Source organism: Miscanthus floridulus, chromosome 6 (assembly GCF_019320115.1).
Source record: "Miscanthus floridulus cultivar M001 chromosome 6, ASM1932011v1, whole genome shotgun sequence".
Lineage (NCBI taxonomy): Eukaryota > Viridiplantae > Streptophyta > Magnoliopsida > Poales > Poaceae > Miscanthus > Miscanthus floridulus.
Window position 1 is genome coordinate 136,846,658 of NC_089585.1, and position 20,335 is coordinate 136,866,992.

At 44.9% G+C, this 20,335-nt stretch overlaps 1 protein-coding gene and 1 long non-coding RNA gene across 4 annotated transcripts; both read left to right on the forward strand.

Annotated features, from left to right (window-relative positions):
• The first annotated feature begins 5,266 nt into the window (after window positions 1-5,266).
• On the forward strand, window positions 5,267-14,365 carry LOC136457075 (mitochondrial thiamine diphosphate carrier 2-like). 3 transcript variants are annotated; one of them, XM_066457116.1, is made up of 8 exons: window positions 5,267-5,517; window positions 6,654-6,770; window positions 7,888-7,999; window positions 8,863-8,990; window positions 11,871-12,023; window positions 12,168-12,317; window positions 13,300-13,532; window positions 13,893-14,363. In XM_066457116.1, exons 1-7 carry the CDS (start codon window positions 5,392-5,394, stop codon window positions 13,516-13,518), a joined length of 1,005 nt encoding a protein of 334 aa, XP_066313213.1. In that variant the 5' UTR covers window positions 5,267-5,391; the 3' UTR covers window positions 13,519-13,532; window positions 13,893-14,363. The 3 variants fall into 3 exon arrangements, 2 of the variants coding, with proteins under 2 accessions (XP_066313213.1, XP_066313214.1); XR_010759645.1 differs by having other exon boundaries at window positions 5,269-5,517; window positions 13,300-13,688; window positions 13,893-14,365; XM_066457117.1 differs by having other exon boundaries at window positions 5,360-5,517; window positions 13,300-13,496; window positions 13,893-14,362.
• A 1,226-nt stretch (window positions 14,366-15,591) lies between these two features.
• On the forward strand, window positions 15,592-18,968 carry LOC136459802 (uncharacterized). The gene is made up of 3 exons (XR_010760273.1): window positions 15,592-16,362; window positions 16,829-17,218; window positions 17,954-18,968. It is a non-coding gene; the product is annotated as an uncharacterized lncRNA (long non-coding RNA).
• The last annotated feature ends 1,367 nt before the right edge of the window (window positions 18,969-20,335 follow it).

The following is a 20,335-nucleotide window of genomic DNA, read 5'->3' on the forward strand; positions in this document are numbered from 1 at the left end:
ACGACTCGTTCTATGATTACCATTTGTACAGCAAGTATATAAATGCCTAAGGAACCTACGGTAACGATTTCAAAGCTAAAGTTATCGTTGGTTCACCACAACAATTCTTGCAATTAAAGATCGATATACCGCTAAGCCCTCTACTTCAAGCTTATGGGCCTACCATCCTAACCACTAATGGGGAACCAATTGTAATAACAGGTAGTCGACATTTTTGCGAACCTAACAAACTTTGTTTCGCTATTTTTGGACAACCATGCAATTTACTACTAATTATTGAAGTTCAGCTCATAACCTAAATAGATAAACAATTTCTAATACAATGAAATAGAGAAACCGAAATGTTCTTGGCCGGCCCATGACGCGCGGCCCGATCCAACTCGTCATCCCGCCCGCACACGACAGCAGTCAGGCGCGCGGCCCACGCGGAGGCGCGGCCCAGATGGCCAACGGCCCCGCGAAGGGGATGGCCTGCGCGCGGCGGTAAAAATGCATGAACACCCCCGACGAACTCAGCATTTACCATGAGCTCAACGGTACTGTTTCGCTAGTCTACCGTTTTACACCAGCACCCTCCCACTTCATCTTCTTCACCGCGAGGAGGTCCCTGGCCATCTAGAGCACGCACCGGCACGACGGCGCGGCACTGGACGCCTACGCCGGCCACCCCGGTCCTCTCCATACCAAAATAAAGGGCCGATACTCACCTACGTGCGAACGCAACCCACCCGGCGGAGACACAGGCGCCGAGACGTCGCAGCGAGCACGGACCACGACGGTGGGCAACCTGCAAGGACGGCGATGCTGTTCCGGTGAACAACAGCACTGCCGGGACAAAACAAGGAGTGGACGAGTACCAGCGACTCACCACAGAACTGGAAGACGGGAAGAAGCGATCGGAGATGGCTCAGGCCAAGCCGGCCACGTGCGCGCGATGAGAGCAGCAGAGCACGGCAATGGCACGGCCGCGCCACGGGATGCACTACGGCGGTAGGGTCTAGGATAGGGCGAGCATGGTGACAACCGACAGAAGGGGAGGCTAGTGGCGCGAGGAATTTGGCCGAGCAGCTATGGGGGCGATGAAAACCGACGACGCAGCACCTCGGGTCTTAATGGCCCGAGAGCTCGGCCCTTCAAAATTGGCGCACAGGACAGCGCTATAGGCTGCCATGAGGGGCGGGAAGGGTTACCGGCTGCCCAACGGAGCTACGGGCAAGACCAATTGGAACGTGGTGCAACCGCATCGGTGAATTGGAAAGAAACGTGACGGCGGCAAGGGGACAGCGGAGACAGAGGAACACCCGGCGCGGCATGGCTTGTCTACGATCGTCAACGCGAGGTACAGCCGTGCTTGGCCAAGGGGAACCCCAGGGCGTGCTCCTGACAGCCGTCCACACGGCCGCTGCAGTAAACAACGAGCCTTGGCATGGCATGTCTGCGGCCGGCGTCAGGCAAGGACACGGCGGACGCGACACCGAGGCGACAGCGCAGCGGCAATTTTCTAAACGCGCAAGCGGCCAAAGGGTCAACTGAGCGGTGCCGAGCGCAGCCACTAGCGACGCGGACGCGGGACCCCGCCCGACCACGGCCACAGCGGGGGCAGGGCAAGGCAGGCAGAGCACGCCCGGCGTCCGAGCGCGACGCGTCGGTTGGCGAGGCGAGCAGCAGCGAGGCAGAGCGCGTAGGCGGCAGCAGCGAGTAGGTGGTCAGGACGCGTGGTTCGTGCGCGTGGACGGCATCATGAGCGCAGCCGAGCGCGGCAGTGGCTCAGGCCCGCGCGACAGAGCGCGCTGGCAAGCCACCCGAGGTGGTGACCACGCCCAGCGCTCAGCCAGATGGCGTGCACGATTTTTAAAGCAGCTAGAAATTTCGTACGCCATGTTCCAAACGCTAATCTAATTACTCGATGCGAATAGGAGTACACCTAGCCATCACCATCAGTCGCGACATTGCTCTCCTTCTTAGACCAATTGTTCTACAACTAATGCCGAAGATGGCTTCGTCGACCACTTCAAACACTTACGCGGAGGACGTCGATTTGAAAGGTTTCGCGTCGAATCCCCAAACCCGACCCCCGGAACGTACGCGCTAGCCATCCATGTCATCGGCCGCAACCTTTTTATCGTCATTCACGAAACGTTTTATAACATTTAGCGTTAACAATAATTTAATTAAGGTAATAAACGCGTTATGTGACACGAAACATAACCTTATGCTTTCCCGTTTCGTAAAAATGTTTCCAAGCCAAACATGGATTATAAAATCTATCATACACCAATGCACATAAATCAGATGCTTACGAAATGTTTCAGCAAAATGTTACAATGTAACACTAGGGTGTTACATTAGCACTGCTGGGTAAATACCGAACACGTCCGGTATTGCCAGACTAGCAAAAATAAAGTTAGCTCTTTTGTCGCTCAAATACTCAAAACTCATATGGGTTGGCTTGAGCACTTATGAAACATTATCTATCAACATGATGCATCCCTCTTAATAGTACGGTATACCTATTAAACTCAAGATAAAAGAAAAAATGAATTTATACCACTTGAGTTGATCTATTTTGAATTGATGCCGTCTCTTTCAATCTTCATCAAATAGGAGTGCTAACATGTTGATAATGATCTTTTCACTCGAGCATACCCATCTTGAGCACGTGACTTGATTCCATTCATCAAATTTGAATAATCACAAATATATCAAGTCACTTCCATCAAACACTTCAATAATGATTTGATCCTCCACATAAACGTGGCCATCATAGCTTTATTAGTACCTCAACTAAATACAAGTACTTCCTTCTTCACCCTAGCTTGGTTCTTCGGCCGCCAAGCCATCGCTTGCCCTTCACCCTTGCTTAGTACCTCAAAGCCTTTCCTTGCTATTTTCACCATCTCAAGCCATCAAGGCACATCTTGTGTTGAATCATCCATTCATGTATTGTTATCTTTTTCATTTCAATTTAGCAAGCTTCAAATATGAGACCAATCCATATGCAATCCCTTATGTCTCATTAATTAATTCTTATAAGCTTGCTTTCACATAGAATATGAAAAATCCCACAATAAATAAGCCTTTGCATAAATACCATTTGCATTGTTGTCTTGTGCTTGAACTAGATTGTTTACATAACAACACATCATTTTGGCTTTCATTAAATACATGTGAGATAACCTATTACCTATCCACACTTAGCACATGGGTTAGTCCTTTAATCGTGTTGTCATTTAATCATCCAAAACCCACTAAAGAGCTAGATGCACTTTCACTAATACTTTTTGATAAGTTAAAAAACTCTATAATTTTGGGAAGAAAATATTGGAAACTCTTAGAGATGCTGTACATAGAGTTCTATCAGGATAATTGATAATCCAGTTGAAGGATTAACATCTACCATCCATTTTTTTAACCATGAAAGGGCTCTAACCTTTTTCATGCTAGTAATATAAACACCCTGTTCGTTTTGGCTTGTTTGGCTTATAAGTCATACTTCACCAAATCAGCCAACAGTATTTTCAGCTATAGCTTATCAACCAAACAAGCCCAAACAAATAGGGCGTTTATCTTCCAACAAATAGTAGCTTCAAACTTTAATTATATATATTAATATATACACCGAGACCATATACCCATTTTGTATATCTGTTGTAGGCCCCCTTTGATGTAGCTCCGGGCGGCTCCGGCTCCTCCTCTCATTTCCTATGACATCACTGTTTGTCACTATAGCAAGGAGCCATTTCGCTTCTTAAGAAAAAAAAATAAACTACAAAAGAAAAAGGCCAGAGTTGCAAGGAGCTGTGTCAAACAACCCCGTAGTCTATGCTACCCACGTCACCAAGGAACTAATCTCTCGCTCCAACGCTTGCTTCAATGTCCTTGAGCTTTTAGTCAGACCAGGCCAGTGTTGCTTCTGCAGGCCACTAGCTCAAATGACGTGAATACCCGGGCCCAGGTGGAGCTTGTGGCAGTACGCCCCGTTGGCGCGTTAGACAAGGGCTAGAATTGATACTTTTTTTGGAAAAAGAATTGACGCATTTGTTAAAGGTGGCAATCAGCGTTAGTTTTAACGCCGGCTTTTGCCCGGCACCGGCCAACGAAAAGCAGCACACCAGATTTCTATATATCAGGGCAAAAATGAAAAGCCTTAGAGCAACTTCAACACTCGGGTAAAAAATCTTACTCTAACGGGACCCTTACTACGGACCTCAAATTTGTGGGGGCATCAAAATTCTCCCACCGGCCCCAATCGCTATTGGCCCAACAAACCAGCCCCCATCCTGCTCGCGCGTACGGAACTGCGGTTCCCTTCCTCCGCCACCGACCTCCACCGCCCCCGATCTCCATCGGTGTGCTGCCTCCCTCCACCGGCGGCTTCACGTGCTCCCTTCCTCCGCCGCCACCGACAATCGGATGGGCACGCTCGCCTCCGTGCGGGCACGCAGGAGCGGCGCCGGCCTCACGTGCTCCCTCTGCTGCCCCGCGAGCTCCTTCCCCGCGGGCTCCCTTCCCAGCGGCCGCACGATATCGATGCCGCTCCTTCTTCCCCGCAGTCCTCTCCTCGGGCACCACTTAGAGGAGGCAAGCGGATGGAATCCGTCCACTAGTCCTCTCTCTCCTTCGGCGGCCACATGCTCCCTCTCTCCTCCGACGCACCCGCATGCTCCCTCTCCCCTCCGACAGCGCGACACGGAGTTCCAGCAGGCGGATTCGCGAAGGACAGTGACGGCGCCCTCCATTGCCGGTCAAAACGTGAAGAAAAGAAAGGAGCCGGTCAAAACGCGAAGAAAAGAAAGGAGTGATAGTCTCAATGATAGACAGGTCCCATGTGTCAGTGACTATTGGAAGAAATTTAGGGGTCTTTTTTTTTTGGATGCTACTGCTAGAGTGGAAAGAGAAATTTAGGTCAATAAAAATAAGGTTGGACATTTAAATAAAAAATAGAGGTTAAGATTTGAGGCTATCGCTGGAGTTGCTTTTAAAACGTGGAACGGAAAGCCAAAAGATGAGGTCCCTGTTTTGCCGTCTCGAAGTGTCAACCTCTTGCCCTCGTCCAACGTGGCAACGGTAGCAACATCGAACAAAGTCGGCGGCGCCCTCGTCCCTTCGCCCGCGTCTCTTCTCGTCAAAAAGGCTATCAAAGCGATCGCGCTGCGCCTCAGCCCCCGGACGCGCTGAAGGTGAACCGAGCGCTGACCGACCCGCCCCGGCCGCGCCCACGCCCACGGGCCACCACGACGCGTCGACGCGGCGGCCTCCGTCCCAAGAGCCAAACCGCCTCTTTTTCCAAAGGCCAAACCACCACCCGTCCACCCCCCATTATCTCTCTTTCCTTTCTCACCCCCGTGACCCGTCTCGCCCTTTCTCGCCTCGCCGCCGCCGCCGCAGCCGATGGGCTCCGGGGAGGAGCCGTCGCAGATGCGGAGGGCGCTGGTGGACTCGCTCGCGGGCGCCATCTCCGGCGGCATCTCCCGCACCGTCACCTCCCCCCTCGACGTCATCAAAATCCGCTTCCAGGTCCTCCCCCCTCCCCCTAACCTCTCCTCTCCTCCCATGGTACATTTTGCGGCCGGGCTGTCGCGGTGCTGCTTGCTGGGGCACCACCCGCTGTTTGTTCGCAAGCTAGGTATCGTAAGATTGCGCGGTTGGGATCACCTGGGGGAGTTTTTGAGGGTCTTGGCGTGCCTCTGGAGAGGCGGTAGGTTCGGTGTTTGTATACTGGAAGCTGTTTACCTCGTCTGATTCGCGCCTGCATTGCGTATCTGCAGGAATTCGGGGTAATTGAGTGCCTGCGGCTGCGTTTGTGTCTGTTTTTTTTTTTAATCGTGGGATAGATACTGGTTCGATCAATTCGGAAATGGATTAGGTATATGTAGTATTTGAAGTCACGAGGTACACATGGATTAACTGATTAACTGCATGGTTTGGGAGCGGTTTCGTCTCTGCGCTAACTGCTAGGCATGCTGTCTATTGATTTAGGATGATGTTGCCAGTTTTAGCTTATTTCCTTGTTGTGGTAGCTTGTCTGGGCATTACCTTATATGGTCACCGTACATTTAGCAGAAATGTTGATGAGTTCTACTGTTTTATGAAAGTAAGGGCGGGGATTGCTGTTTAATCAATTAATTAACTTTGCAACCTCACCGGAACTGCATTGTAATAAGCTTACCAAATGCTAATATTCATTTGGAAACATGCTTTTATTATGTGTAACCTTGATAAGAATCTCTGGATGTATGATTGATTATGGTTTTGAGGGCCCTGTTTGTCAGATAATGAACCGTTAATATCACTTGCTTAGTTTGCGCAAATTGGAGGTCTTCATTTTCTGCAAATATACCAAGAAATAATTAAAATTTATTTGACTAGGAGACAGTAAGATAGGAGTATCGGACTATTATGTGACAGAATAATTTTGTACCTGTACCTTTTACTCGATATTATTGCTTTCCCACTAAAATTTCATGATAGTATTTTTTTACTCGATATTATTCCTTTCCCACTAAAATTACATGATAGTAATGAAAACAGCACAGATGCCATCGGGCGAAACGAAACTTTGCCCTTTTAGTACATTGTAATCTTTTACATATTCTATTGGTCAAGGCATATCCGTTTTGGATGTTCAGAGGCTTCTTCATTATTCTCTGCAGGTTCAGTTAGAACCCACAACCTCGTGGGGCATTCTTCGAAGGGATGTATATGGACCTTCCAAATACACTGGGTTTCTGCAAGCAACCAAAGATATTCTCAGAGAGGAAGGTTTACCGGTATCTGCCTTGCCTTGAACACTTCTTGGCTTATGCCATATTGAGCTATTGAGAAACAGACTAGTACAGATACTGTTGCTCTTGCACTTGCATGCCTCTATATAATAGGGCGTACCCAGTGCAGAGAGCTCCCGCTCTGTGCGGGGTCTGGGGAAGGGTGTTAGTGGCGAGCCTTACCCTCACCTGTGCAATGCGAGGAGACCGCGACTCGAACCCGGGACCTTCCGGTCACAGGCGGTAAGACTCTACTGCTTGCACCAGGCCCGCCCTTCCATGCCTCTATATAATAGGTTAAACTAGACAACATTGCACAGGATATTGGTACTGTTGCACTCTAACTGTGTCTTACTAGGTAGAGTCCTGCCCTATAGTCTGGAATTGGAAGAATTCTGATTTTCCTTTTAGCAATCCATGTCTATTTGAGCTTTGTTTGGACAGAAATGTGTTTGGATTTTCCACAACTTCCAGTCTTTCACATTCCCATCTACTTGTTAGATACTGTCAGGTGGCTTTTCATCTAGACATGGACATATCGATATCTCACAACTCAATGAAGCTTGCTTGGCTCTCAACAAGCAAATCGTCTAAGTTGTGGCAGTAAAAACGGGGTCATGACTTATTTATGTTCTGATGTAGAATACCAATGTTTTCAAATAGTCTAATCGACCGTAGTCGCCATGGCACCGATCAGCCCGACTAATCGTGACTAATTATGACTATGCCATGGCACCGATAAGGCCGACTAGTCGCAGGTAGTCGGACGACTTGATAACCTTGCAGAATACATACTCACCATGTCCTTGTCACACCTATAATGATATTTACGTTTTACTCCTGAAATCAATGATACTAAAACCATGATGTGATATTTTTGCCTGTAAAGAATATGTTAATATATCGCATGCAAAATAAGTGAGGTGTTACTCAAGAAGGAAAGAAAGCATAGCTGAGGTCACCGGTCACCCTATGCCACACTATAGCTTTGCATCCACCCAGTCTTTGTTCTGTTTCTTGCCTTTCTTGTGATCTGTGATAAGTGAGGTGTTTCTTGCCTTTCTCACTATTAGTATATTAATCTGCATATATGTTCTTACTGTGCAAGATTGTTACATTTCAGGGATTTTGGAGAGGAAATGTACCGGCTCTGTTGATGTATATGCCATATACAGCTATACAATTCACTGTTCTACACAAACTAAAAACATTTGCTTCTGGTTCATCTAGAACAGGTATCTTGTCTGCATAAGGCCCCTATACAACTTCATTTGTTGCTTTATACTGTATTAGTTGCAAGTTGCAACAGTCATTCCCCACACCTTATGATAAGGCTTGCAGTAGTTTTCTTTCTTCTAGTGACTGTGTTCTGTGGCAAAACATGCTAAATCTTATTACCTGCGCATTATATCACTCGAGCTAGAACGTGTGCCACCATAGAGGAAAAAAGTACACCTAAGCTTAACCATGGTGCTCCTTTGACATTCAGTTGCTCCCATCACTTCAGTTTCAATGAATGTGCCATTTTTTTCATTCTAGGTGTTCTCAGGGATCCTATTTTCAATTTTTTTGTTTTCTTCTGACAAAATGGCAGTTACAGTTCCATTAAAACTAGATTTTTTTTCAGTTCTCTCGTGGCATTCTCTTGGATTGTCCCATATTCCACCTTTTGGATCTTTGACGATTTCTTTATTTATGTATGATTAAACCATGGATTATTTTGTAGTATACAACTAACTTTGGAATTGTTGGCTCATGTATCAAACTATTGACTTCCATAGGAGTAGTGTTTTGATGTGGTTTCGTCCATTATAGAAGTTGACGATGCCATGACCATAACCTATTTTAACTTGAATGGCAGTTGTTCAGATCAGTGGTGTGCACAATTTGGTGTTAGTTGAATGATTTGAACATTTCCCCAATCTCTTCTCTTTATAACCGATGCTTTTTGAATATGGTACCTTCAAAGTTAGTTAGCTGCTGTAACTCATCTCACTGCCATATTAAAAAATCATATATATTGTTCAAAATTAAAGAACTGTTATGAGTATATGCATCTCTAAATCTTATTTGATCTATTGGTCTTTTTCTCTATCAGAGGATCATTTGCATCTGAGCCCTTACTTATCCTATGTAAGTGGAGCTCTAGCAGGATGTGCAGCAACTATAGGGTCATATCCATTTGACCTTCTGAGGACTATTCTTGCATCGCAGGGTGAACCAAAGGTAAGTCTGATATTACCTTTGGTCTACATTTTTTTTTGGGGAACACTTGTGGCATGTTTAGTTGTGTGTAATTGATTGGAGTGATGAGGACTTTAGGGTTAGAGACAAGTGTGTGTCTGCGGGATTTCAACAGGAAGGGAATCGGGAAATTTGTAGGTCCAACACCCACTATTTCAAAATTCAAACCTATAGGGAGTCCAAAGGTTTTAGACTTAGTAGAACTAAAACTGAGTATATGAGATGTGACTTCGGCACTACTACTCGGGAGGAGGAAGATGTTAGTTTGGAAGGTCAAGTAGTGCCTAGGAAGGATACCTTTCGATATTTAGGATCAATGCTACAGAGGGACGGGGATATTGATGAAGATGTTAGCCATAGAATCAAAGCAGGGTGGATGAAGTGGCGGCAAGCGTCTGGTGTCCTATGTGACAAAAGGGTACCACAGAAGCTAAAAGGCAAGTTTTATAGGACGGCGATTAGACCTGCTATGTTGTATGGTGCAGAATGTTGGCCTACGAAAAGACGACATATTCAACAGCTAAGTGTCGCGGAAATGCGTATGTTGCGTTGGATTTGCGGTCATACAAGAAGGGATCGAGTTCGGAACGATGATATACGTGAGAGATTAGGGGTAGCGCCAATTGAAGAAAAGCTTGTCCAACACCGGTTGAGATGGTTTGGACATGTGCAACGGAGACCTCCAGATGCACCGGTGCGTAGTGGAATCCTAAGTCAGGATAGTAACGTGAAGAGAGGCAGAGGAAGACCAAAGTTGACTTGGGTAGAGGCAATAAAAGGAGACTTGAAAGGATGGAATATACCCAAAGACTTAGCCTTAGATAGGAGTGCTTGGAAGACAGCTATTCATGTGCCTGAACCTTGATTGCTTCTGTTGGGTTTCAACTCTAGCCTACCCCAACTTGTTTGGGACTTAAAGGCTTTGTTGTTGTTGTTGTATTGCTGTCTGAAGATGAATGGATGCATCCCGACTGTCGGTGTTTCGTACAAGCACCGGCAAGTGAATTTATAGTAATGCGCGTTAGGCTCGGATGATGCGCTAAAGGACACAGAATTTATACTGGTTCGGGCGGAACGTCCCTACGTCCAGTTTGTTGCTGCTTGTGTTATTAGCACCGTGAACGGTCTGTAGTAAGGGATACAAACTGGTGAGAGAGGGACTGGTCCCAAGTCTCCGATCGAAGGATTGGAAGGTAGTCAAGAGCTTCGTAGCTGCTTGAATGTGTGTATGAGTGCGTACTATTGTTTTTTCGTCCCTTTGATGGAGGATGCGCATCCCCTTTTATAGATGAAGGGGCTGGCTTTACAAGGGTGAGGACTCCAGGATGCGTATTCTACTTAGTCTTGTGGCTTACGTCTATCCGATCAGGTCCTTCATCCTTATGAGTGCGAAGGAAGATAAGTGCTTACGATATTGTCGATGTCTCTGTAGGATGTCTGATTAGTCACAGCACGCTGCCCCCAGGGTATGGGTTGTAGTACAGTGGTTTTGACTTAGGAGCCTCCCCCCAGCCTTGCTCCACACGCCTTCTGGTTCCCATGATTCTTGTTGGGAGAATTCGGGGTCGGGGTCCGGTGTAGCGCCGTGGCCAAGGCTCTCTGACTGGGGGGACCTGAGGGGTCGGGAAAGGGCCCCCCGCTCCCTCGGGTCCACAGCGCGGTGACGGAGTATCCGTCGTACGTGGAGATAGCAAATCCGTTCTTGGAGCGTAGCGGTTGTCGTATATCTTCGTTGGGTTCCGTGTCCCAGAGCTGAAGGCGGCGCCTACAACTCTACAGAGTGAGGTGCACGCACCTGTAATACCTTTTGGGCTCTGCGGCGCCCGGAAGGGTCTAAAGCATCAGTCCTGTCGTTCCCTGGCAGTTCTCTTCCTGTCAGGGCGCAGGGTATGGTCGTTGGAGCCATGGTTGACCCGAACGTCTTGTCTCGTCCTGTACCCATCGTTATGAGGGATAGATATCGATCAGGGCGAGGCTCGTTCTGGGCCGTCGGGTGAGACGGAGGCCAATCCCTATCTCTTGGGCGAGACTAACCCTATCCCTCCGGGGTCGGGTGAGGCGGAATCTATCCCTTAGCCTTCGGGCGAGACCGAGCCCGCCCTATAGGCGTCGGGCGAGACGGAGATTAGCCTTGAGCCTTTGGGGCGAGGCAGGGTTATCCCACAAAGGCGTCGGGTGAGGCTGACCCCACCCCTCCGGGATCGGGCGAGACGGAACTCATCCCTCAGCCCTCGGGCGAGACCGAGCCCGTCCTCAAGGCGTCGGGCGAGACGGAGTTTATCCCTCGGCCCTCGGGCGAGACCGAGCCCGTCCCGAAGGTGTTGGGCGAGGCGGAACCGAACTCCTGTCACTCGAACAAGGGATGACGTGGCGCCCTTATGCGTCCAGAAGTTTTTTACATTTGGTGGTTATTGGTTTCACCTCCTGGGGTACCCTGGTATTAGGTCCCCGACACCGACCCTTCATAATTACTTAAACAGCTAAACTAGTGTCTTATCAATTTCCCGTCCCCTTTGCCAAACAAGGTGCTGGGCTTTAAATTGAACTTTCTACGCCCTGTCTCACGAATAAATCATAAACTTGTTCTTTAGTTATGATTCTGTTAGCTTGGTTTCGGAACTGCTCATATTCTTTAGGACCTGATATTTTAATTTTGAGGCCGATGTAGTTCCTGGAGAATTTTTGTCCTGTCATTGCAAATATTTGAAAATATTATGTATTAATTTGCTTCTTATTAATGGATGCCATTATGCATGCAATTCTTTGTTGAGATTTTCTTCTACCATTTCAATGTCAATGTTTTCGGCACTTCTGATGCCACACAGGGTTTGCTGATTCAGAGAGCTGTACTTTTCTCTGTAGGTTTACCCCAACATGAGGTCTGCATTTGTTGATATAATTAAAACTCGTGGTGTTCAAGGGCTTTATTCTGGTCTATCTCCAACTCTTGTTGAAATCATACCATATGCCGGTTTGCAGTTCGGTTCATACGACACTTTCAAACGTTCGATGATGGTAATGACATTAAACTCACAGTTTTTGCATATTCCATAAGTAGAGAGTTCCTTCTATGTTGAATACATGCTTGTCAAGAATACCAAATACTTCTATGAATGCTGGTGAAATTTAGTCTTCCTGACTGTATTTTCTGCCATGCAGACATGGAACAGATATAAATATTCACATCTTAACTTAGGAAGCGAGGATGATTCAGTATCAAGTTTCCAGCTATTTCTTTGTGGGTTTGCAGCTGGGACATTTTCAAAGGCTGCATGCCACCCACTTGATGTTGTAAAGAAAAGGTTCCAGGTGATTTTCTTGTCTTGAAAGCAACTGATTCCTCCAGTTGCTTTGTGGTATTTAGATATAGGCAAATAACTTGATACTGCATAGCTTTGAGGCAGTCATTGTGGTTTATCATTCTATGGTTGTCTGTCTGTTGTAACTACTTAGGAGTATAAGATATATAACATTAGCAGAGTCCTTTTCTATATGCACCCATGTACTGTATATTGCCCCCATGGGGGGCTATTATTCAACACAAGTGCTAAAAAAGGACTCTACGTAATAAAGGACTCTATACTCCTAACACACACCATGGTCCACCAGGCCAGTTACCATTTCCTAATTAACTATAAAGGCAGCTGCAGGATATACCGTTTCTTTACTAAATTAATTAGGGATAATACCGTTTCTTTACTAAAATAGTTAGTCCTTTCTGGCTTAAAACAAAACAAAAACTTTTCATGCACCCTCCAAATTAGATAAACTCATTACTGGTATTTGGATCTTCTCTCTTGGTCATGCCAAACATTGCAACTTCAACTTTGACACAGGCTGAAGTTGGACCACTTTTTTTTTAATTGCTCGCGCGAATGTGTGTATGCTATAAACTATGGTCTTGTCCTTCAGTCATATCACACTGTGAAATTTATTTGTATAGAATATCTGCACCCATTCGAGTTAATAATAGTAGCCTCTTTTGTTCACTGGGCATGTTTTGTGTCAGTATGTTTCTGCTGACTTACTGAAGACATTTATTTCCATACCGTTATATTTGCTTGTTGCCACTTGCCAGTATGACAGTATGTGGTATACTGGTATACCACTTCATTGAGGAATGAGTTGACCTTAGTGCCTCTTAGGCGCAAATGCCTATTTAGGTTGGCAATGAATTACTTGAGAATGAGTCATGGATCATAATAGATTTCTTCATGCCTTATGTTATACTCTGTATTTATCTTGAGATTGCTAGCGATGGGATGATCAGGTTTCCTCGGTCATAATGCAGATTGAAGGACTAAAACGCCATCCAAGGTATGGAGCTCGAATTGAGAGCAGCACATACAAGGGCATGTACCATGCCTTAAAGGAGATTGTCGCAAAGGAGGGATTTGGAGGCCTTTATAAGGGCCTTTTCCCCTCTTTGGTGAAATCGGCCCCTGCTGGTGCTGTGACATTTGTGGCATATGAATACATCTCAGACTGGTTAGAGTCGATACTGATGTGAAAATCTTCAATGCAGTAATACTTTATCCCCATTTTTTTTTTCTGTTGCTGTCTATATTCTTTCTCCATGCTGTTGTACACTTGTGTCTGGAAGAGGCTGCAGTTCCATTGGATCTTGCAGTCCATACGAGGTTTGGGAGCCTGCTAAAATCAACTGGATGATTCATGCTCGTAAGCTCCTCTCATGGGTTTTGGCAAATCATTAGACGTTACACAAATTGGCAATCGAGTTGATCACTGAAGATTTGCATTTCTAGATTTCTGCGCACTGAGGCCTACCTTTTCTGCAAACCTGAAGTTTTATGTTTTTTGTTGTTGTTGTGTGCATGCTAGTTCACCTTCAAAGCAGTGATAGAACCTGAAACTGATTTGCAGGATAGGGAGCAAGGCAGGAGTTGAGTGAGTTCTTGTTGGATCATGGAGCTGTCAGGATACCATGACGAAAACTTTTTGCACACTCTGGACATGGAGGGTGTCCAGGTCAATCGTGAAGTGCATACAATTCCTAGAGATCTGATACATGTAAAACCTTACATAGAAAAGAGCTATTTTGTCGTTTCTTATTCTTTTCCCCAATTGCCTAATGTGGTGGTAGGGCATTCATTGGCGTGTAAAACAAGGCTGAGTAAAACTAACATAGTGATCGTGACACATAACTCATGACGAAAGTCAAAAGCAGCCGGCAGTTTTGTTGGGATCGTCGTACGAATCTTTTTTCGGCTGTAGACATGCTATATCTACTCCAGCTAGTAGAGTAACAATGTATGCCACTCAGATGGCTCATGCTTAATGGCAGTCGTAATTCATCCAACCATTTGTTGCCGGACTGGTGATATAGGTGGCAGTTGCATTGTATGCTATACGCTTTCTGAAGGCATTGCTATTTTATTTGTGCTGGCAAACCCCTGATGGTTGCTGAACCGAGCTTTTCCTTTTCTGGGGGACAGCATGCAGCCTGGTCGTTTTGGCTAAATTGGCTTATAAATCATGGCTTAAAGTATCGTTGACTGGTTTGGTGTGAGAGAAAAACACTGCTTAAGCCGTGGATTATAAGCCAGATACTGGCGAATAAGCTGAAATGAACATGCTGATGTTCTTATCCAGCAGATCGTACTTGTCTACTTGCGTCTTTTTGTTTGACTTATAAGCCATACTTTTCAGTCAACGAACAATATTTTTCTCTCAGAATAAATAGCCAACAGTATTTTCAGCCATGGCTTATCAGCCAAACGAACTGAGCATTGAGCTATGGATGATCATGTCTTTTCAGCTTTCATGGAGTATTAAATATAGATTAAAAAATAACTAAGGCCTTGTTTAGTTCTTCCCCCCAAAGTTTAGTTCCTATCATATCGGATATTTGGACACATGTATAAAGTATTAAATATAGACTAAAAAAATAACTAATTACACAGATTATGATTAATTTACGAGATGATTTTTTTAAGTCTAATTAGTTCATGATTTGACAATGTGGTGCTACCGTAAACATATGTTAATGATGGATTAATTAGACTTAATAAATTCGTCTCGTGGATTACTTATGACTTCTGTAATTTATTTTATTATTACTATTTAAACACCCTGACGTGACACCTTAAACTTTAGCCAATAAATTTAAACACCACCTTATTATTATTGTTACGCACGTGTCGAGCGGTAGACATTTCTTCTGCAGTCTGGCTAATCTTACGTCAGATATCGTCCGAGGTGAAACAGTGTGTTGCCTTTGCCTTGCCTGCGTACTGCGCAAGGCAGAAGCAATGAACGTGAGTTCGCCGCAAATGTTACATGGCCGTATCTCTTTGGACCTTAATAAGATTTCACAGCAAGAAATCTTGCTTTTCTGATAATTTTAACTCGCTGCTTCGGTGCTGGTAATCTTTACCTCTCGAATCCAGGGTTCAAGCTCGGGCACCCGATTAATCCACGTCGTCCGTTAGCCAACAACCGTAGGATCTGGCGAAAATACAATATTGACCGTTCGATCGGCCTCGTAGCGGGTCTCCTCCATTAAGGCACGAACCCGGAAGGTCAGGAATGCTCGCGAACCGACCCGTCACCTCCGCGCCGTGTCTCCCTCCTCCCGGTTGCTCCACTGTCCCCCGCACCTCTTCCCTTCTCCTCCCCAGGCACGGCGCGAAGCGCGCAAATGCCGGCCGCACTTGGCGCGGGCGAATCGAGTTGGGCGCGAGGTGAGGCAGGTCACGACCGGCGTGGGGCAGCGGCGCTGGTGGAAGGGCGGCGCAAGACACGGCGACCTCGCCCCCCGCTCCGCCCACCGTGTGCTCTACCTTCCACGCCGCTGCATCCGCAAGGACGCACCCTTCTTGTCTGCCCCAGCGCCTTTTGCCTAGCCGCGGGATGTAGGCCGAGGAAACACAAGCGACGCGCTAGGAGGCGGCACGCATCCGACTTCATAGCGCGCTTCTGTGCGTGGCTGCCGCCACCGTAGCCCGACTGCCGTGGGTCATGTTGTGTAGCATGCCTGCATTGGCGCACGGACGTGGTTGGCTTTGCGCCACACCTATCGACGGCAGTTCGCAGATGGCCGGGGATGGTGCTAGTGCCAGCCACTGTCGTGCACACTGCCTGCTTGATGAAATGCCATGGTGCGACGTCACGGGGCTTCGCGGGCTTCATTTGCAGGATTGGCCATGCTGCCATCGCACCATGTCGCAGGCATGCACACCTGTGGTCCTTCACCTGATAGATATGGACAACAACGAGGACGAGGAGAGCAGTGACGCTAACTACGTCTTGTTCGACCTTGAGACCTTCCCCAGCTGGTGGCGGACAACGACAATCCCTCTGAACAACACCTATAGGCGTCTCTATAACACAGGTACGCAAACAACTGAAGCAAATAAATGCATTAGAGTTAGCTCAAACACTTCTGTTACTTCAATTCCAACATGTATATAACAATAAACTTCCTTGATTATATTTTTGTTTAATTTACATGATATGGATTTAAGAAGCGCAAAATCAAAATGCTGGAGTGAATGATAAATTTTTAGGCCAATCATACACAGAGAAGGAGCTCGTCGATAAGATTTGTAGTTAATTCCATGATAGTCTGCATATCTCAGTTTGTAAATTTCATCAACATCAATGTGCTATTCACTAAAAATTGTATCTTTTCACATGAATTGTGCGGCTGCTTCTGATTCAATTGTCAGGCTATCCAATACATTAATCACATTAATCTTATATTATAATTATAATATCAAAATACATGTTGCTTTCAAGTTACTTTTCTCTGCTGTATATGCTGAGCTGCCGCTTGTGCGTGGCTGCCGCCACCGTAGCCCGACTGCCGTGGGTCATGTCGTGTAGCAAGCCTGCGTTGTCGCACGGACGTGGTTGGCTTTGCGCCACGCCTATCGACGGCAGTTCGCAGATGGCCGGGGATGGTGCCAGTGCCAGCCACTGTCGTGCACACTGCCTGCTTGATGAAATGCCATGGTGCGACGTCACGGGGCTTCGCGGGCTTCATTTGCAGGATTGGCCACGCTGCCATCGCACCATGTCGCAGGCATGCACACCTGTGGTCCTTCACCTGATAGATATGGACAACAACGAGGACGAGGAGAGCAGTGATGCCAACTACGTCTTGTTTGACCTTGAGACCTTCCCCAGCTGGTGGCGGACAACGACAATCCCTCTGAACAACACCTATAGGCATCTCTATAACACAGGTACGCAAACAACTGAAGCAAATAAATGCATCAGAGTTAGCTCAAACACTTCTGTTACTTGAATTCCAACATGTATATAACAATAAACTTCCTTGATTACATTTTTGTTTATTTACATGATATGGATTTAAGAAGCGTAAAATCAAAATGCTGGAGTGAATGATAAATTTTTAGGCCAATCATACACAGAGAAGGAGCTCGTTGATAAGATTCGTAGTTAATTCCATGATAGTTTGCATATCTCAGTTTGTAAATTTCATCAACATCAATGTGCTATTCACTAAAAATTGTATCTTTTCACATGAATTGTGCGGCTGCTTCTGATTCAATTGTCAGGCTGTCCAATACATTAATCACATTAATCTTATATTATAATTATAATATCAAAATACATGTTGCTTTCAAGTTACTTTTCTCTGCTGTATATGCTGAGCTGCCGCTTGCTCCACACATCAAGTATAGTCTTGGCTCTTAATTGTTTCAACTGCATTGTTTTAAAATCCTAAATTCTGTACTATAAACATGCTTGTGTGATAGCAAGTTCTACAGTAGATGGTCATTGCAGAGTCCTCCCTCCTAATTTTAATTCCATGACCCTCTCGGCCTCTCCGTTTCGTTATTGCACTTGCAGAATTTTACATGTATTTTGTAAGATAGAACAACAAGTGCAAGGCGAGATTAGAATCCTAATCCTGAGCCCATCATCATTGACCGACACCCTTAATCCACCACCAGTTTTGATGCAATCGAGTTGACAACGGCATTATCATCGGCCGCCGTCCTTAAGCCCGATTGCTGGTTTCAAAGGCTCCCATGGGTGAGACAAGAGTGCAGGAACCAGAAGGTAAACAATCCTCATTCAACTCCTACTCTTGATCTATGTACTTGGGTTTGTAAATAAACCAGATTCCAGTTGTTTTAAATCATCTAGATCCCCTTTGTTCTTAATTCACTTGGCTGGATCATCTAATTTGAGCACTGAAAATCACTACCAATAGTTGCAAATCATCTGCCTCCTCTCTATTCTTAAATTACTCGGCTAGAGCATCTAAATTTAGTCCCGAACAAAACTAAATAAATAGTGAGCACCAGTATGAAAAAGTGGATAAAAGGAAAAGGAGGTGGGGTGACACCATTGCTAACTTCTATACTACACAAGCAGCATTTATCTATCATTCCCTCTTAAATTGTCATACAATTTAGCTTTCTGTTCAGGTTACATAGTTGTTATGAATAGTATACTACTGTCATATCGCTTTTGGCAAAAATTGTGTGAATCGAATCGAACTGGTATCTATTAACGAGAACTACTAAATCATTAGATAAATATATTCATCGGAAGTGCACCAAACAAAGAAAAAAATATAGACCTGAAAAAGTAGCCAATATTGAATTCTTTGCTTCATTTTTAGACTAGTAGTGATCCTTGATTCAGATCTTTTGGCATTACATAGGAATAATTTGCATCAAAGAGTCCCTTACAACTTAATCTAAAATACTTCTATTGTTCATGTGGAGAGTGACCATGGTGAAACGGGTGGACCTGTAATTGTTGGAAGCAGGTGGACCTCTAATCGTTTGAAGCTGATGTTGAAGCTCTGGTTTATGAGGGTGCTAACATTAACAGCTTTGTATTGTTTGAATAGCCTAATCACTTAATCGTTACGACCAAATTTGTACTGAAAAACATATTGTAGCCACTCAGACATTCAAAGCAGAACTACCCAAAGCTTTATATTTACCTATAACATTCACACGTAATTATGTAAAATAAATTGAGATGGACTCAAATAGTAACCATACAATATTTGTAGTTCAAACTTTCGTACAGGAATTCTTATAGGTATATATTGTAATACATTGATAGCTCTGTTAAAGTGTTAACTATACAAGCTCAATCTAGGAAGGGCGCGGCAAAGCCGCGCCTGGTTTTCTAGTGTTTGTTTCCTATTGTGGTATTCTTCAGATATGCGCCCTGTTCGCTTGGCTTATAAGCCGTACTTTTTCAGCCAACGAACAATATTTTTCTCTCTAAACAAATCAGCCAACCGTACTTTCAGCCATGGCGTATCAGCCAAGTGAACAGGGCAATGGATCCTGGAAGTTGACTTCTAAAAGCGTTAGACATGAGTTGTGCTGAGATAAACAAGTATTAATAATAAAATTCCCATAATGTCCTCACTCTTTGTTTTCTTTTGCTTTGCTATGGGAAAAGAGAGGCATAATAGTCTTTTGATGTATAGAAGCTAGTTCCTCAGCTTACAGCTTATGGAATTTAGGGGTCTCTTGATTTCAAAAGGAGCCATACCTAGATTCTAGAAGCTAGCTTCTACAATCTTTATGAACCCAAACAAACATATGTAGTACTACCTCTGTCCAGAAAAAGAAAGCAATTCTAGGTGTATTCTTGGTTAAAGTGCCCAAACTTTGACTAAATATATAAATTTTTATGATGCCAAATAAGAGTATTATGGACAAAGGAAAATATATCTCACGTGTTCGTTCAAAAAAATATTTTAATGATACTTATTTGATATTATAGCTATTTATACTTTTCTATATATAGTTAGTTAAACTCGAGATATTTTAACATGGTACAGTCTAAAGAAAGAAGCTAGCAAAATCTTGATTACATTTGGATCCTATTAAAATTAAACCTAGTCACTAATCCAAGTTTAGTCTTTATCCCTGGATGATACCGACTTCTGATTGGTTCTTAACAAGTCCCACCCAAACGTCTCATGGCCAATCCACGTCTCTGCTTCGAGCTCGCCCGTGAAAAGCGAGATTTCAACTATAGAGAGACGAAACATGAGGCATGGTCCTAAGCTAGCGTCTGGCTTGACGCGATGCACTCTGTGTTAGAGTATCTCAAAAAAAACTTTCTTAAACTCATTTTCTAAATTATCATTTAGAGAGTAATTTGAATAAAAAATGTTCTCTATTAGAATACAACTTCTCTATATTTTATGTGCACTTTAGAGAGCCAGCCCTGCTGTCTATATTTGACTAGCGATAAATTTGAATAAATGATGGCTATATTTGAAGATCTAATTGAAGAAGCTGTTAGAGGAAAAAATTTCACCAAAATCTCTATTACCAAAATTTTCACCAAAT